The sequence below is a fragment of the Chiroxiphia lanceolata genome, chromosome 5, assembly GCF_009829145.1.
Source record: "Chiroxiphia lanceolata isolate bChiLan1 chromosome 5, bChiLan1.pri, whole genome shotgun sequence".
NCBI classification, from domain to species: domain Eukaryota; kingdom Metazoa; phylum Chordata; class Aves; order Passeriformes; family Pipridae; genus Chiroxiphia; species Chiroxiphia lanceolata.
This window is the reverse complement of record NC_045641.1, coordinates 35,666,596-35,685,290: the sequence shown is the minus strand read 5'-3', so window position 1 is coordinate 35,685,290 and position 18,695 is coordinate 35,666,596. Positions and strand designations below refer to the sequence as shown.

At 42.1% G+C, this 18,695-nt stretch overlaps 1 protein-coding gene and 1 long non-coding RNA gene across 7 annotated transcripts in view; one reads left to right on the top strand and one right to left on the bottom strand.

Annotated features, from left to right (window-relative positions):
• Nucleotides 1-5,761, bottom strand: part of MDM2 (MDM2 proto-oncogene) — a 17,395-nt gene extending 11,634 nt beyond the window's left edge. The window contains exons 1-7 of one of the 6 annotated variants that reach the window (XM_032687407.1): nucleotides 5,671-5,761; nucleotides 5,090-5,162; nucleotides 2,328-2,402; nucleotides 1,833-1,966; nucleotides 1,625-1,674; nucleotides 291-358; nucleotides 47-140 (exon numbers count right to left, since the gene is read on the bottom strand). In XM_032687407.1, the coding sequence (XP_032543298.1) occupies nucleotides 47-140; nucleotides 291-358; nucleotides 1,625-1,674; nucleotides 1,833-1,966; nucleotides 2,328-2,402; nucleotides 5,090-5,158 (490 nt within the window). In that variant the 5' untranslated portion in view covers nucleotides 5,159-5,162; nucleotides 5,671-5,761. The other 5 variants (XM_032687408.1, XM_032687404.1, XM_032687406.1 and 2 more) reach the window with 5 other exon arrangements.
• On the top strand, nucleotides 5,658-18,695 carry LOC116786641. The gene is made up of 5 exons (XR_004357031.1): nucleotides 5,658-5,985; nucleotides 10,984-11,122; nucleotides 11,879-12,002; nucleotides 13,743-13,905; nucleotides 14,604-18,695. It is a non-coding gene; the product is annotated as an uncharacterized LOC116786641 (long non-coding RNA).

Here is an 18,695-nt window from a genome sequence, read left to right as displayed (position 1 = left end):
AAGTGTTCATGCTACTGAAAGCTCTGCACCATAAATCTGCACATACCAGATTCACTGTGTGTCCTCCTCCTAGAAGATGTAGTTGGTCGGGAAGTCACGTTCGATGCAGTCTGCTTCTCTTCTAACTCTTGCATAGACTCCTGATTAACAGAAATAACGAGTAAGCCTGAGCAAGAATGTGAAGTAAAAGGCTAGAACCAACTAATTACATCTAAACCATTGACACTATCATGCAAACTAAACAGAATTTACAACTCAGAACATTTATTAAAATAAAATTAAAGTATCACCTTAAGAACATTTTCTTCTTCAAGCTGAGATCCGGCATCATCCTCAGGTGTGCCACCAAGTGTAGAGTCTGAAACCAAACCAAACCAAAACCCGTAAAATAACATAGCAGAAAAAGTTAATTTCAGGCTCAAAAAGTAAATTCTAAATAGAACTTAACCCCCAGACATTTTGGAACAACGGAAAAAACCACACTGCTCCTTTGCCTTTCAGGTGTGTGCAGCACCTTCCCTGTAACATTACTGAAGTGGGAACGTGGGGAGAAAGAAGAAGAAATGTCAACCTCAAAGCAGCTCAGAATTTCATTATGAATGGCTTCAAATGAAGGCTGTGCATGAGCTGTGATTCTGCAGATATGAAAGAATACAGGTAGGAAATGCAATACACTTCTTCCTCTACAAAGTGCTTTCTACTAGCTATCATGTTGTGGGAACACTGAGTTAAGAAGACAATTAATAGAAGAAAAAATAGCTGTTGTTGATGGTATATGCTTACTACCAGACAGACCCTGAATTAATAAAGACTCTTAAAAAAAATCTGAGAGATAAATTTTAGTTTGCAAGCATAACAATAGGGATAATAAAGAGAGCATGTTTCCCATCTTCAGCAGCTGAACTTGCCTTTAGGGAGACTCAGAAACAAAGGGTGTCTTAATACAGATTTAGAAGCCAATTTACAAAATGGCTTCCATTGTTTAACTTCTGGTTCACACTCTGTATGAGGCAAAAATTACAGCTATATTGAGCATTTTTATACTGCAGGACAGATGACTGTATATAACAATTCTCCATTCAAGGAGTGTCTGTGCACAGTTACCACAAAGCTACTCTTTTAAAGTATACAGACCTTTTAAAACAAGACTCAAGTGTAGCTGGGGATGACCAGTTCTAAATACATTCCACATTCAGTTTTGAAAATTAAAACAGAACTTTAACAGAAAAAATGAACAGCATCTGCCCTGACTTTATTGCTGGCACAAGTTCAAGAAGCTAGTTTTTCGTATTAAAACTTTTTATGTTGTTGAGGGCTTTAGCTGTAACAAATACAAGCAAATGACCAAGTTTTCAATTTAGTACTCTTTTTGTTCAGCTCTGATTGTGTTTGTTCTGGTTCTAGTCAACAAAATTACCCAAATGTTGCTCAGAATTTTTTTCTCCCCCAGAAGAAACAGTGTTTGCTTTGAGTCACTATTTATGACTGCTCTGGACAGCAGTGGGTAAAGCCAAATATCTAATAATGGACAGATCACCTTTATCTGATCACTACCTGCAAGATGCATTATATATTTTCCCTACTGCTGTTTCTCAAAACAAAATGGCCTCCTAAACTAGCTTACCTTGTTGATTGATTGCTATCAGATTTCTGGAAATCATCGAATATAGTCTCCTTAAATGGGAATAAAGAAAGAATCGTTGCAAGTTAGCTACATGGAATCATAGAAGAGAGCTTACCACCTTCAAAGACGCAAAGAGTTTAAAAAGGCCATACGCATCGTGTTCTTCATTATTTCCCAACCAGACTCTCAGAAAAGAATCTCATTTTACCTGTGTTCTTTTACTGAAAAGCTTGTTACTCCAAATAAATCCCCCAGGAGATCATTTGCACAGTGTACAATATGCTGCTGTTTTTCATCATATAATTGTTTAGACATAATATATTGTCCAATATAGAATATTACCTGTAAAATAAATGAAATACGCAGACATTAAAAATCCAGGTGGTTGTTTCAAGATTAAGAGAACAAGCACATTAAATACACTGAAATTTGCTCTTCAAGCTCTGAATGCCTAGAACTCCCTTTGAGCTGACAAATTTTCATCTATCATTCCCCAAGAACACTGCTATTCTAATCACCAGAAATTTTTGTTCACATTTTTGAGAAACTAGCTAAAAAACTACTTACAGCAGGAGAATAAACACAACATCTTGTCTCAATAATTTCTAGATAAACTATGAACTATACTGCCCCCCAGTCACCCAAAACAAAACAATGAATCTGTACTCACTGTAGACTACCTTTAGTGATTAAAAGTTCTCACCTCCTTCATAGTAAAAGTATCCTTTTTTGCACCAGCTAACTTTAACAACTTCAACAATAGTGGCTTTGGTTTAACCTGTGTGGGCAAGTAGAAAAACAGCACCAATTATCCACCAAAAAAACATAACTTACACAGGTTACGTTCCTCCTTCTGTATTAATCTGACACGCAAACACGCAACTATGTGAAAACAAATCCACAATCAAATTTTTCACTTTGCAAAGTTAAAACTTAAAAAGCAAATAACATGAACAAAATTATACTAAACTTTTCATACACCTTAACTCAAACGTACATCTTAGCTCAAACCCATCTTTTGTTGTCTCCTAGTTTCAGCTGGGATAGTTTTCCTCCTAGTAGCTGGTACAGTGCTGTGTTTTTTGATTTAGCAGGAGAATAATGTTGACTACACACTGATGTTTCTGTAGTTGCTAAGTAGCTACACTAAATCAGGGATTTTTCAGTGTCCCGTGCTCTACTAGTGAGAAGGCGCACAAGAAACTGTGTGGGAGCATGGCCAGGAGAGCTGACCTGAACCGGCCAAAGTATGTTCAGCTGACCTGAACATACCACAAAATGTCCTGGGGTGAGTTGGGAGGGAGGGACCGATTGATGCTTGGGAATTGGCTGGGCATCAGTAAGCAGGTGATAAGCAACTGTATTGTGCTTCACTTGTTTTTCTCTGATTTTACTACTCTCCCTTTTCTTTATTATTAATATACTTTATTTCAATTATTAAGCTGTTCATATCTCAACCCACAGGTTTTACCTTTTCTTCTGATTCTCTCCCCCATCCTACCACAGGGGGGTGGGGAGCAAGCAGCTCCGTGCTACTGAGTTGCTGGCTGCGCTTAAACCTCAACACCTTGGTAAGCAGAGATTCCTTAATTTGAGCTACTGGATTTGTTTATTAGTTCCAAGTACAGGGCTGGGTCCTGGGGAATTCAGCTTCACTTCTTTAACCATTATAATGACTCCCAAAGGGGAGGGAGGAAGGCAAAGCACCTTCATGACTGTCAGGTCTAGAGTACAAGTCATAAAGCAAAACACTGGTCCAGCTCTTTCTGCGACAGTTTCTGGGGTTTTGGTTTTACATTTGCCAACTGGGCTGCTTTATCTGTGAAGACCTTTCGTAGCTGGGACAAGCACACCCTGTCCTCCCCATCATACTTGACTCATGTCTACCTCCACAATGGCCTCCCACCCATCCACTGTGCCAGCAGTTTTATCTGCAGCCAGGCTGTGACAATTTCTGAGGTAGAGGATGGAAAAGTTCAACGACAACAACAAAAAAATCACTTCCCCATACATACACCTTTTTTTTTTTTCCTTCTGGCCAGAGCAGTGTCCTGATCCGGTTCACTGCACTGTTCCACACAGCTGTGCCAGCACCAGTGCAGCACATGAGAACCAGATGCAGGGGCTGCCATAACTTCAAAGTGCGGGCCTGTGGAACCACTGTGGAACCAGTGCAGTATATTGCAGGGTTGCCCCTTTAATAATGGCATAACCATTCTAGAAACAGGCTAATATTTAGCTATCCTGATATAGTCCATAAAATAAAATATACAAAAAAAAATACTGAATGTAAAAAAAAGAAAATATAGGGAAGTGTGAACAAAATATCACAAGACAAGGAATAAATGCTTAAGAGAAGGGCGGAAGAGGGGAACTTCCTGCATTTCATTTTAAAGATCTGCTAAAACCAACGTTAAGTGTTAGTGCATTAACAAGAGATTAGTTGCAAGAATTACACATAATAAAAACAATAATCAATCTTATGGACAACATTAGATGTCTATTTCCCCCCTGCTAAGGGCGGAATTATTTAGAACATGCGGAACATATTACAGTTTCATAAAGGAAGCAAACAGAAACTTATTAAAGCACTACTGACAGCTAAGCATAGGAAGACAGTTTCAGATCTCTGAATCCACAACTAAGCCCATTTCTACTCCCCAACCTTCTCTTCCTGACTTCTACAAGTATGAATTCTTTGGCCTCCCAGATATGACAGCGGACAGTAGCATCACAATATGATGACTTAACAAAAAAAAGGAAGAAACGAACAAACAAACAAAAAAAAAAATCAACGTTTTTTGCTGTTCTGCTATTTTGCTTTTTTGAAATTCTACTGTAAGTCTACCCTTTTAAGCTTTACCCTTCTACACACGGCAGCCCCGTCCAAACATCATTGCACATGTGCTGTTTTTAACTCGTCTTTCAGGTATAACAGCCTTCCATTCTCAGGAAAACTTATGCACAAAATCAGGGCAGCAGAACTGCCACTGTATCATGGAAACCCTGGACATGTAAAGCCATGAAAACAAATGAAGACTCTTCTTACAACTTGCTTATGAATTCCAATAGAGGAGAAAGCAGAAAACCTTCAGATTATTTCACAAATAGTACAGTTTGCACAACGGAGATCTTCCACAACTCTTCAGTTATGATCTGTTAACAACTCCCACCATGAAATACTTACCACGATCAAATCGGATGATAAGACCCTTTTTATTAAAAGAAAGCAAAACCCATCGTAGATCTCCAGGAAACAGAGTCTAGACCTAAACCATCACCCTCAACTCTAAACCATGAATAACATTTGCTTCACAATTACAGCATCACAGACATCACCTTCAAAGCCGGATTTCCTGGTTTTTCTGCAACCAACGCTTGCTGCAAAAAGTGGTCCTTCTAAATTAGCTGCTAAAACTCTGTAAAAAGCATGATAAAACTCGCGCGTCCAACAGAGCTACTGACCAGCGCCTCTTGCTCCGAACCGGTGACAGCGGAGGCATCCGTAAGGGAGGACATCTTGGTATTGCACATTTGCCTGCAATTGAGGGGAGAACCAGCTCAGAACGTGGCACACAGCGACACAACCCGGGCTGGCGGCAGCCGCCACGCCGGCGGAGCCCACTCACCTCGGTGGCCCGTACAGCCCGCGCTGGGCTCCAGCGGCGGTGTCTGGGTCGAGTCGGTCTGGGCCGGGCCTTATATAGCGCTGCCAGCAGGAGGCAAGTCAGGGCTTAGCTCCGCGCCGGCCCGGCCCGGCCCGACATGCCTGAGCATGACCCGGAGCGCCGTCGCCGAGTCACCGCGGGGGGCGAACGGGCGGGACGGGCCCGGCGCTGAGTCACCGCGGCCGCCGAACGCGGGGGGGGGCGGCAGGGCACAGGGACAGCGGTGCGGGGAAACAGCGCCGGCCCCGCGCCCCTCGCCCGCCCGGCCCGGCGCCCCCCGCCGCAGCCCCTCCCCCAGCGCCGAGGCCGCACGAGCGACAAGCGAGAGCCCCCGGCCCCCCCCGGCCCCCGAGCGAGCCGCGATCGATCCCCACGCACCGCCAGCCGCGCCCGCTCCGCAGCCCGGCCCGCGGCGGGCGGAGCGCCAGGACCCCGCAGGATCCTGCCCGCAGCCTCTACCGCGGCCCCGCCGCGCCGTGCGCGCCCCACGCCGCCATGTTGGCCTCGCGGCCCGCGGGTGTCCCAGCGCCCCCTGACGGGCGGCGCCCGCGCGGAGGGACAACCGCGCTCGGGCCTGGCAGCGACTGCGCTGCGGCCGCTTTGTTCCCAGGGCAGCAAAGGCAAACACTCCTGCGTTCACTCCGCGTAAATTCAGGGACACAGTAGTACAAGTGTTGGTTGCCTGGCCAATAGGTAACTACGCCTTTGGATACAGTTTTGATTTGCAGTGGTCGTTTGTGTCTTCTAAGTTGTTTTGTCACTGATATTTAAGAGATGAAATGAGGAGAAAACTTTACATACAAAGAGAATTGGATGCTGTTGTCCTATATTCTTGTCATCTCTCATTCTATAATTTTGTTTATTTTTTAAATGTAGGGTATTTGGAAGTATGTTACTTTCATAGGGACTCAGTAGTTGCTACACTTCAAGCAGAACTGGTTAGTTTTTAGTCTGACTACCGTTTCTAATTCTCAGTTTTTTTCTTTGTCCATAGTGAAATTTCAAAATTATTTTTGAAGAGTGAAAAGATTTGTTAGAGAACATAAGAGCTGTAGATGGTGTTTAAAGATACGGTAGAGCAGAGGGAGCGTAATGCTAGTTTTCCATGACAACTAACTTGTCCAAACAAGTAGTGGATAACTGCCTGGACTTGTCTGCTGGCCAAATACAGATTCTCAGCAACCGTAGCACCTTGTAAAAATTCCAGCAACGGTTTAAATCTAGATATTTGTGTGATGATGGATTTTCAAGATGACTTTGTTATCGTTCTAGAGCATAAAGCTCAAGGTCTGGTGAGGGACAGCTGAGAAGCTGCCAGAATTTTGCAAAGCATGCTCACCTCCTGTTAGTACTGGGATTTCAAGGCAAACAGAAATCTATCTGAAGTGGAATGTCCTTCATCAGGCAAAGTCAGATATCTTCTTTCCACCCAGCATCCCAATTCCTGAGATCCTTAGCTAGCTAACTTCATCAGTAGGAGAAAATTCTGTCTACACAAAAATACAAGAGGATGGAATCAAATGGATACATTGAATTGATATAATACTGAACAGCTGTATTACCAATGCTCAATCTTGTTCTCATGTGGCATGAGAACTATTTAATTCTTATGCAAAATGCATTTTACTGAACGGAAGCAAAACAAATCCAGAGTGTTTACATAGCTATCACATTATTGTTCCTTGTCTTCAGCACATTGCAATTTTGCTAAGGCTGTGTGGAAAATTAAGGAACTTTTTAAAATTGGAAATAAATTTTCTACAGTCCAAAACTTATCAAACTGGTATCTATGACTTTCTTTTTCCACTTCTCTACCAGTGGGCATCTTGTGACCAATGACTTTCAGATTAAATTGGAATTATTTAAATAATAACTTCCCTTACTGATTCATTAACTGCTAACGATAAGAAAATCCAACAATTTCTGCCTAGAATTTTTATCAGTCTTCAAGGACAATATTCTCTCTTTTCTCCAACAGACTAATCTCAAGTAAGGGGAGGCTGCAGGTAGTTAAAATATGCTGTCTGTGCTTGCTTGGGAAGAGAGGGGGATATTTTCTGACATGCAGTGCTGCAAGACTTCTGTTTGCTACTCATACAGCACATGCTGTGTCATCAACATGCATAATTATTTTCTTGTGCTTGATAATTCAGGACAAGTACTTGAAGGGCGAGTAATAAGCTTGTATAGTTATGAGAGTTGACTTCCTCAATATTTGAAGTTGTAAAAAGAAAAGGAGAAATCACTACAGCAAGGCCCACCTGTGTATTTTACTTACAATGCCACAGAAAATATCTGGAGCAGATGTAGCCCAGCTGCCTTAACTGGAGATAATCACTTTAAATTGTGGTTAACTAACATGACACCCTTTTTAATATAAATTCAGATTCTAACTGTAGACATTTCACTGTTAAATGCTTGCAAGCTAAATTACTTTCTGAGATGGATCTGGTCTACCTATAGGGTCATATGCCAGAGGAAAGACCCACCCAAGAAGGGTCTCTGTGCTGCAGGGGTGCCCAGTTCAAGTGAGTGGATGGACTGTTAAATATTCGATTTCAGATTCTTGTTCCTCACTGTGATTCTTTTTTTTTCCCCCCCAACATGTCCTACTTACCCTTTACTGGCAGCTGTCTCTTAAGCATCCAGCACATACACAAAATGGTCCTTGCCAGATGCTGATCAGAGGCATACATGGCCAGGGTTTGTCAGGTCTCATCTCCAAGCAGTTTGCTGCTCCTTGGCTATCAGATAGGTTAATCTCATGTGCTGTCTATGAACTGCTCCCAGACACATACACACAAAAAAATTAAAAAAAAAAAAAATTTTAAGCGAGCCTCTGGGGCCTTACACTGTGCTGATGTATCCTTTCTGAAGCCTTAGACACAATCTTTATTAGTATGACATAAAGCTGTGATCAGTTATGTGCCACAGATTGTCAGACACGTCAACATGAAAGGACATAGGAACAAGGATGCTGAAACACAGCTGGGGCACGTGTAGCTTAATGGGACTTTCTGCCAGGCCTGCCTGCTGCAGCTGTGACCCCGTGTGCCAGACAGTGGGCCAATACAATTCTGTACAAATACAGGAGAGAGAATTTTGTTGTTTGCTTTCTGCTTTGTTGTGTAAGAAAAAGCACATTGATAAGAAATCCTCAGGACAGTAATCACAAATTCAATGCTGGGAACTTATAAGCTAATACCTATCCCAGTGGAGAGGTCTGTCAGTACCAGAAACTTCTTACTATAAATGCTACCCAAAATCTACTAAATCAAAAGGGAATGCAGCCTTCCTGGGGGCAAATCTGAAGAGAGAGTAATGACAGGAATCAAGAGCAAAGCTCACAGCAGCAGTGGGAAATCAAAGACCACATGTGATGCTATTGCAGCTGTTTAACAGGGAACACCAAGCTCTACTTTGCTGTTCAACTTGTGTTTTTCTGGTGTGCAGGAGCCGTGTATTTGAGCTGCCCATGGCTGCACTGCCCTTCCCAACAACCCCAGTGACTCTTCAGACTGGGTGGCACAGCAGGCGTTCTGCAGCTTCACCTGTGTGCTCAACTACCTGCAGTGTTTCATCAAAGAATCACAGAATATTCTGAGTTGGAAGGGACCCAAAAGGATCATCAATGTCCAACTCCTATCCCTGCACAGAACAGCCCCAAGAATCACACCGTGTACCATGTGGGAGCTTTGCATATGAGATCGGCAGTTTCCTACGTTTCCATAACTTCAGAGCAACCTTTTATTTTGAAAAATGTAAAATTACTTCAGGTGGACTGGAAAAGATGGTCTGAAACAAAATGTTTTTCTAGCAGCTGCTCATGAGCTCTTTCTTACCCCCCTCCAACAGGCACTCAGTTCAGGTGTGTCTACTCTTGAGAATGTTAACTACAGCTGCTTCAAAACCATCTGGAGCTAGAACAATCCCACATCAGAAGACAGCAGCTCTTCTGCCTTTGTTTAGTTGCCGTACTTATTCCTTCATCCACCTGGGAGACACTGGTAGCCTGCCCAAATCTGATTCCTATTTAGTAGCAGCTCAGTCAGCCACAAGCACAATTAAACAAAACAATAGCCTTCTGAAGGGAGGCCAACTAGCAAGAACATAAACCAATTATTTTGAATTTCTGCTCATTATCTAAAACAGAATGAAAAGTTTAGGTGTTTTTCCCCCCCTCTAGTTTTCTGTTTAGTCCTCACTTTTAAAGAAGCTTATGGAATGATTCTGAAGAACTGAAAGGGAAAAATCTCAGGAAAAGACTTCTAACTCTCAAATAGGTTTTGTTAGGCATATCACTAAATGAAAAAGCATGCTTTTCTTGTTAGGCAGGGGTGAAATATGTCACTAGATTGTGACCAACTCCTGCTTTACTAAACTGTAGCTCCTTCCCTAGTACTTGATTGCATGTAACTAGATCAGAAAAAGACTCAGTATAACCATGCTCATCTGCCTTATTTAGCCAGACTAGGATGACGCCAGTTCAGTTTAGAATTGTTCTTTTAATCCAGTGCTCATTTGTCATACAAATGTGCTGTTCAGTCCAGCACAAAACACATTTCCGTTTAAGGGAGTGGCCCAGAAGGGTGTGTGGGGTGTGCACAGGCTAACAGGATTCAGGTGAAAGATTGAGGTATCTTTCAGTCTGAAACTGAAATGTATTCAGGGACAACCTAAATCGAGGAGAAGCTGAGAGCAAACATAGCATGCAGTTCAAATCCAGTCTGTTTGGGGTGCCATGTATGGACAGAACTGCAGCTGATGATGAGGTCAGGCCTGAGGTACTATTCAAGTCAGGCTGCAGTCTGGGTTAAAGCAAGGGAAGACAAAAAATTATTTTAACTGTCTGGCTGTTACTTGAACTGTTTGTTTCTAACAACAAAACCCAGAAGGGCATTTTATTGCACAAACAGCTTCTTAATTCAGTCCCATTCTGTGTACCTGATCATGTATCTCCCAGAATTGTCCCACCCTTGCTAGCCCATTTGCCCACATCTCCCCCACATTTCCATAGTTGCTTTCTAGCTGCCTGTTATACAAGGAATATATGCTTTAGTTTGGATCGCGAAGTCTCTACAACATCCTCCTTTGCACACCTTCTTGTTGCCTGCTCCACAATGTAAAGTTTGGTTGATGCAGCCTTAGTGACTGGTGTATGATTTTACTTGACACAGAATGAACCATCCATTCCTCAGAAGAGCCTCAGCACTCTCCTTTTGCTAATACAATTGATTTTACTGACGAATTATAAGTCACCTTTCTGCTGGCTCTTTTCTGTTTGAGAGCATAGCTTTGTCAGTAAAACTTTTAGCATACAACTTTAGCAGAACATGCAGTTAGACAACAATGCTAGTAGCTAGACAAATAGTTTGGAACATTTATTAGAGGCATTACTAGTGTCTGGGGTAGCCTGGACTTGAAACCATCAAGGTTGATTTGAGTAGTTTCCCTCCAAGAGTTCATTGCCATCACAAACAGGGCTAAGTTATCAAACTTGGGTGTATATTCTGAAGCCCACTTGAGGGAAGTGGGTTTGCTGTGAAGGGTCTCCTTGAGATTAAATCTCTCCCTAAAATCAGGCATGGATGCATATACTTCCTGAAATAAACTGATATACCTTGCTAAGTCATCCTGCTGAAGACCCTCACTGTCTCTTTTCTTTTATCCATATACCCTCCCTTGATTCAGGTGGATCTTGATCATATGTCACCTCTGCACCCAACGGTTGACATGCAACTACTTGTTGCCAAGCAAGAGAAGTTTCTTACAGTGCCCAGTTGCCTGCCTGTAAATTAGTGCTTGTTTAAACACAAACATGAAACGTCATGTAAGTAAGGAACACATTAGAGACACTAAAACAGAAACAGTTCTCTCTGTGGAGTGAGCGAATATTAACATCAGCACAATGTACAAGAGGGACGTTGGCGTAGAACTGGCTATTCTTGGGAGGAGTTTTGTGACCCACAGAGATACAGCATGCAGTTCTGCTGCAACAGAAGTGATGGTTAGTCTGCTTGTGCCAAGCTGGGTGCTAAGGCCCTGGAACATGACAGGCACAGAAATCAAGGGAAAAGGTCATGTTTTCCCCTGAGTCAAGGAAAAAGCTCTCACACGTTTGCCATTCTCACAACTGCAATAAGAAACACTAAAAAAGTGGAATTTTAGCATCCTGCAGTTCAGGTGCCAGACACTGGTTGGGATGACCAGCATTGTCTTGAGCTTCTTTTTTATATTCACCTCTGAATTTCTCCCCTTTGCCCCCTACAGTGTTTTTTTCACAGTGCTTGCATATTCCTTGTTTTCTTCTCTCTTCCATGTCATTTCTGCTTTTCAGATGTTGTTAATATTTCCACAGTATATTTTAATATATATGTATATATATACACACTCTCTAGACATATAAAAAGTAGTTTTATACAAAGAGCCTGCAAACTATTCTGAAAATACTCTTATATGTCCTGATTTTTGGTAATTACATGTGAAAATGTTTGTAGAATTAGATCAATAAAGAAGTATATAGCATTTTTTTTAAAGTGTTCTAATATTAATAAATTTCCCACTCTGCTTTTATTTTTAATTGTAGAGTTTTAGTTCTTCATAGTTTTCACCTGAAAGTGAGCTGTTAGTGGTTCTCCAGTATGTGACATGTTTTAGCCTGAGGACTCTGATGGAGCCAGCTGAATTGGAGAGACTTGAAGAAGTAACAGGTAGTTGTTGTCCAAGTCCATGGCTTGGTTTTGTTACCAGAATAATTATTTTTTTTTTTTATTAAATATGAAACGGGAACATTAAGGGAAATCCCCCACCCCAGCTGCTCTACAAATTGAAACCTCTTTCTAAGTACTGGCGGGCAATACAGATCAGGATAACATTCACAGTCTTTATCAGGAAGGCAATATTTGAAGAGAGGAAGTATTAAGCCAAATGCTGTAGGAATTTTTGAAGGCTGTGTGTGCCACTAAGCTTGTTTTTCTGCCACATGCCCTGATTCCATTAGCTGATCTGACAGACATCACTGCAGTTTCCGAGCCTTGGGACTCAGACCCCTGCTGGCCTCGGCAGGAGGTTTGTCAGGGGAGGTTCGCTGGTGGTTGCGCCATCTGGTGCGGAAAAGGGGGTTTCCATCTACAGCACACAGAGAAAGGCTCTCGGAATTAATGCATAAAACTTGCACAAACGCATCGATGACACTGGAAAAGCAAGACACAAACTAAGCTCTGACTGCAGATGACAAACCCATGCAAAATACTGTTCTGTGCTTTGTTTGGTTCCATTGCAGTATTAATAGCTCAATCATCTCTTGCCTCCAGAAAAAGCAAGTGCCTGGACTTTTTGGTATTCCTTGATTCATCTGGTTTTGGAGGATCCATCTTAGCATCTTAGCTTAGATCACCCCGGTTGTTTCAAAAGAATTTTTTAGCTGTGGTAGCTTTGAGTCTGTGCATCTCTCTTGGAAATTTCTTCTGCATTTGTTTGTGTACCTGGAGAGATATGCAGGCACTGGGCTTTGACTTCTGACCCACCTTATTTATCTTAACAACATGTTGTTCAGGTATGAGCCAAGGCCAGAGGGAACACAGGATGGTAGAACACCTTGAGAGAAACACACCATGCAGTGCTACTCACAAGGGAAAAATCCCAAATCCACTGTTGTGGGACTGTAAGATAATGCTGCATTATGACTTGGCTGTCAGGAGACAGGCTGCAATTTCCTCACATAAGCAAAACAAGCCTCACACAAACATACCTAGATATGCACTGCAGTGAGGCATCTTCTGTCTTTACATGCCAAAACACAGTTTTAAAAAACCACTTGTTTTCCCCCATATTTACTGAAGAGGGTCTGGTAGAATACAGACCATCGTTTTTGGTAAACAATTGCCAATCCTGATCTTTAACTCATTCAATGAAGGGGATGCCACTGCATTGAATGAGTTAATTTCCTCTTTCTTACCAGATGGGATATAGGTAGAGTTGGGATATAGGTAAGACTTGGGCCTGTCTTACCCTCTCCCTGATCCTTAATCAGCCACATTACCTGCACTGCTCTAAGAAACCTACCAGCTGTGGGGCTTACTTAGCTGCACAGCCTCACTAAAATGGTTGTGTTTAATGGCAAGATAATGAAGACTCAGCATGCATTTCTTTGGTTGTTGGCATGTTACTTCAGAGAGATCCCATCCACCTCTTCAATCCTCTTGCTGCCTGTTCTGATATACTGGCACAGACAATTGTGCATCTATGGTAAAAAGTGGATAAAGTTATCTGGCACACCTGAGAAATAAGGCATTTTTTTCTGCAGATCAGTTCCCTGAGGTAGTCTTGAGTAGCTACATAGCAGCTGGCCCAGGACATCACCGGAATGGCAGCAGACAGGTAGGGAGGGAAAATGTGTGGGATCTGCTTCAGCATTACTGAAAGTGAAGCTTGTATTTGGTTGATTTTAGAGCACATCACTGCAAGAGAGGTATTCAGTTCTCCTCCTTGTCTCCTCACTGATGGCTGCAAGCTGATGGTGACACAGACCTTTTTTGGAAGAACTGTGGTGCCGGATTGCCTCAGCCACCTTGCATGGTTTGGTGATGCAGGTGAGCTCATCAAATCTCTCATGTAAAGAATGTACTGAGCCCATCTAATGCCCTATTGAAACAATGGCCTTGACAGGAGCTGTGCATTCCCAACCAAGTATTTCTTTGAACTGGCTTTGGCTCCTTTGACCACAGATTTAGCTGATTCAAGAGCAGGATATTTACTTGTATTTGCTGTTAGTATGTCAGCTTGCTTTATCATGAACACGTGAGATGTAACAAAAAAGCAGCAGGAACACACAGCTGGAAGCAGAGAATTGGAGATGGCAATGGGGAAATAACTCCTGAAGGCAGAGAGCCATTCAGTAGTCTTTTTCTTATCATCTAACCACACCTTGAATGTTACCTTTGGTATCAGTCACCTGGGTTGATAAGCCCCTGCAGTATCTCCTGAGATAGAACTGGGTCCAAATTCCCAGAGGTATCCCTCAGGTGTTACTTAGGGAGAAGTAAAGAGTGCATGTTAGCACTGATAATTAGTTTAGCTGGCCCAACCCAGCTTTTCCTGTGTTGCAAAGGAGCTGAAAGGTTTGCAAGAGGAGTTGTGTTGATTGTACTGATGAAGACACTTCTGATGGTAATTTGCAGGCCGTTGTGGTTTTATTGCACTGTACTTCAAGCTGAACACATTCTCTTCTGTGAAAGCTGATTTGGAAATGTAGGTCTTGAAATCTGTAGAAAGCATGTGTCATCTGTGTATTTTGCATTGCACTTGTGCAGATATCAAGCACCTCTAGCAAGTTGCTCCAGCTCAAAACATCACTCCCTTCTGCTGTTGATAGGAGTTTCTTAGCAAAAGTTACTGCCTTTGCAACACAAGTTGGAGGGATCACAAAAGAAAAAAAATCAACCCACATCTCACTTCTCAGTCTGGCACGTTAAACTGTTACTCCAAGGACTGTATCCAAGGGACACCACAGCATGGGCGTGCATTCCTCTTTGGTGACACAGACAGGAAAGGACAACTGTCTCTGGAAAAGCAGAAGTCTCAAATAGCTGGGGAGCAGTATTGTCATACATACTGGAAACGTGCACACAGACCAAGAGTCTTTCAGGTCCATGCAGCCATACAATTATTTTATGCAAGACCAAAATGATGACTGCAGTGAACTAAGGAAACTTTATAGTTTTATCTGTGTTTTATGTATGCATATCAACTTTCCATTTTTACTAGGTTTGGGTTCCAGTTTTCAATGCTAGCAATTCATCTCTAGAGCTCCGTCCCTCTGGCTTCTACTAAAATCCCATCCTGCCAAGACATTTTTGTAGCAAAGCCTTTGCAGAGGTTTGATTAATTTCAATCATTCCTAGCCTGCAAATGTGAAATCCCGTTAGACAATAAGGACATCACATCACAAAATAACTTCCTTAGACATCTTTGCCTGCACTGATTTACATCTATTTTTAAAAGGAAACTCCAAACATGGGGGACTTGCATATCTTACTTTTACACTCAATAAAAACACTGAGAATACTCAACTACAAGATATTTAAATCCTGGCTTGCTTAGGAACAACTAACTGGTTAGAAAATTAACCAGCCTTTAAAAATAATATCCCAATGAGTGAATTACTATAGGTTATCAAATGAGTAAAGCTTCTTCATAGAAGCAAAACCACCTGATGTAGCACAGACTGGTTCAGCTAAATACAGCACACTGAAAAATAGGACAAACACACAATATACTTTCCAAAGATCTTCCCTTAAAACAGGGGACAAGGGAAATAGAGTTGCTAGTCCACAGGAGGCTGCAGAGGCAGGAAAGAAGCTGCTGCAGCTCAGAGCAAGCCAGTCTCACAGAGAATTCAAGACCACTTATAGGCACATAAATATGTTGTGGAGTGCTTGAGAAACTCCTTGAAGGCTTATGTCTGAGGTGCTTTCTCACCATTTCGTTTGTGTGAAACCTTCTTCTTCAAAACCTGCCTTCTGACGCTGGGTGTGTGTGGACGTCACATGGGGACTATTGAAAGAGGCGCCTCCCGCCCCGCTCTGCTTCCCTCAGTCCCGTTCCTAGCCGTGCGATGTCACTATTCTCCGTTGTCTCAGCACGAAAACTTGCCTGTTTTCGTCAACAGGAAGGCATCGACTTGCTCTATAGACAGTCGTGGCTATTCTGTCTAGCAGAGGGTCATATGACACTCACAGTTCAGACAGATCAGAGGCAGGAACGTGACATTCCATTGACACTGTCATCTCATATAATGTGTGCTAAGAGCATGTCTTTCACTAAATCTGCTAGTTTCCCAAAGTTTCTGAATTTTAATTTCTGTCTTTGGCATCCAAGATGAGGTTTGAATGACATCCAAGTACAGCTGGTTCTGTAACATTGCATGTAGTTCTAGAAAACCAGCTTGGTGGGGGTGCTCAGTAATCCCAGCTCAGTGCTAGCCTCGCATGTGTCCATTCACACTGCTGTCAGCTGGACCTCACTGAGATTGTAGGTTTAGGGGTACAGAATAAAGGTTTACATGTGTGTCCCCTCCGATAGAGACATAGCTATCCATGAATTCAAACAGCCTTTTCGGGAAACCTTTGCTTGGGCTTTGTTTGGGAAACAAACCTACTACATCTCTATCCCTGTCTTTTTTCTACCTATACAACAAAGTCAGATGCAAACTGCACTGGTTATTGTCAGTCCTGATCAGAAGAACCACTTTACCACTCAGAAAAGTGAGATCATGTGTTTTCAGAAATGTATCATAATTGCCTCAAGGGTGTATGACCACCACTATCAGTTTCTTCTCTCAACTAGATTAACAAGCAGGAATACAGTTTTTGACTAACCAGCACAAGAAATGCATTTAATAAGTAAACCATTTTGGATCCCAGAAGACCCTAACATTGCTTTCAACTCCTTGGAGAAAAGCACTCAATTTCACAACAGTTAATATAATAGGAGCTGGAGAGGCTTTTTCCACTCAGCTCGAAGACAGAAACCTGAGTGGAATCAAGATGCACACATGTAGATAAATTACATGATCTTAATCAAAGTATTTAATATGCAACTTTGGTGTATTGTAAAACAAAACCCCTTCAGTCACTCATTAGTTCTGTAACAGAAAATAAAAGTGCGCAAATGTTTTCTTTTTCCCCAGAAAGTAAGGAGAATCAAAAACATTCTGGGTAGAGTAAGGAAGCAGAACAAGGACTGTTTCTTTGCTGAATAGCATACCAAATTTAGTTGAAGAAAAAAAAAAGTCAAACTTGTCAACTATGCAGCTTCATTTCTGGAAATGCTGAGCCAATGCCATTCTCTATTAGGTACTATTGGAAGGGAAGAAGTTCACACTGACAAATCTGGCCCTGCTATATTCAGCTGCCTTATCGTGCAGTTAAGCGTCTAAACTTATACATCTAGGGAAGTTTTAAAATATAAGGTCTGTGTGCTGTATACTCTTCTCAGTTGTTTCTTAACTCATTGTCTCACTTTTTTCTTTAATCACAACTACCTCTATTCTATGGTCCCAATATCCATGATTACTCCATGTGCTTCACCCAATCACAACACCACATCTCATTTAAACAGGTTTGCTTTTCAGCTTCTGCTTTGTAATAAAGTAAAAAAATGCAGCAGTTTTCTGTGCCAAGGTCATTAAAAATTACATTCTTATGCTGTGTTTCAACCAGAGATCTACTCCCTACACTTCCTGGTTGAGACACAGCTGCCTGTGGTTCTAAAAATAATCCTGCTCTTTTCCGACACACTACTAGCCTGCATATGCATCCTGTATGTGCTAGTTACCCACACAGCCGTGCTAGACTTCTTGGAGCTCCTTAAATATAATCATGTGTCTTCAAATGTATGGCTTGTATTAATGTTCCAGTGAAGCCACAAACAGATCAGAAAATTATCTTTGCAATGTCAATCCTTAAGCAACCTTTGGGTTGCTCCCAGTACTTGCTTCTAAATACATAATTTACTTCCATTATATTATGTTTAATCTGCCCATGTCTGTTCCTGCCTTTCCATTATAAAGGCAGCATATTGTGCCTGCTAGGTACTGAGCTAGTGCAGCTGCGAAGGCAAACGCAACTCCTGAGCTGGCAAATTACCTCTTAATTCACGTTAACCCGATTCCTGTATTTTAAGCAATTAATTTTTTTCTGGAGTGGAAGGCAGGCAAGGCTCCCTAGGTAAAAACCAGCAACACTGGGTTAGGTCAATATATTTATATAAGCACTAATACAATTTCTGTCTCAATTCTAGAATTCCCTAATTATAAAGGGCAGACTGAAACAGGAAAGGGGGATTTCTTATGCACTAAACTAAAGAAAATGACAAAAACTAAAATGGGAAAGTATTAGAAACTGCCTTGCAACTAAAACAACAAAAAGGGATCCCATTTCCCCTTTCTTTAGTCCTTGCTGTGCTGCAGGTTGTAACTATGCCCCTTTGGGCTGGACTGGATCCCTCACAGCAGGGCTGACCGTTACACGAGGCGATGGAGTACATTGTACTCCCCAGGGTTATAGAATAGAATCATTAGGTCCATTAGAACTCTCAGGTCTTCTTACTCCAGGAAGACAGGAGAACGATCCAAGTCAGTCAGATGAAAGCAGGAACAGTAACTTTAGCCAGACAAGCTCCATAGGGAGAGATGATATGTTTTCATTGGACCAACTGATACAGCTGAAGAAAAGCAAACCAGCTTTCAGGAACACAAGCCCTCCTTTACTAAGCTCAGCATCACTGGGCCAGGGGAGGCGGAACAATAGCTCCCTTCTCTCAGGAAGGTTAACCATAGCTGTGGGACAAGCCTGGCAAAGACTGTCTGAATCCAGCTATTTTTTTTTGCATGGCATTTATAT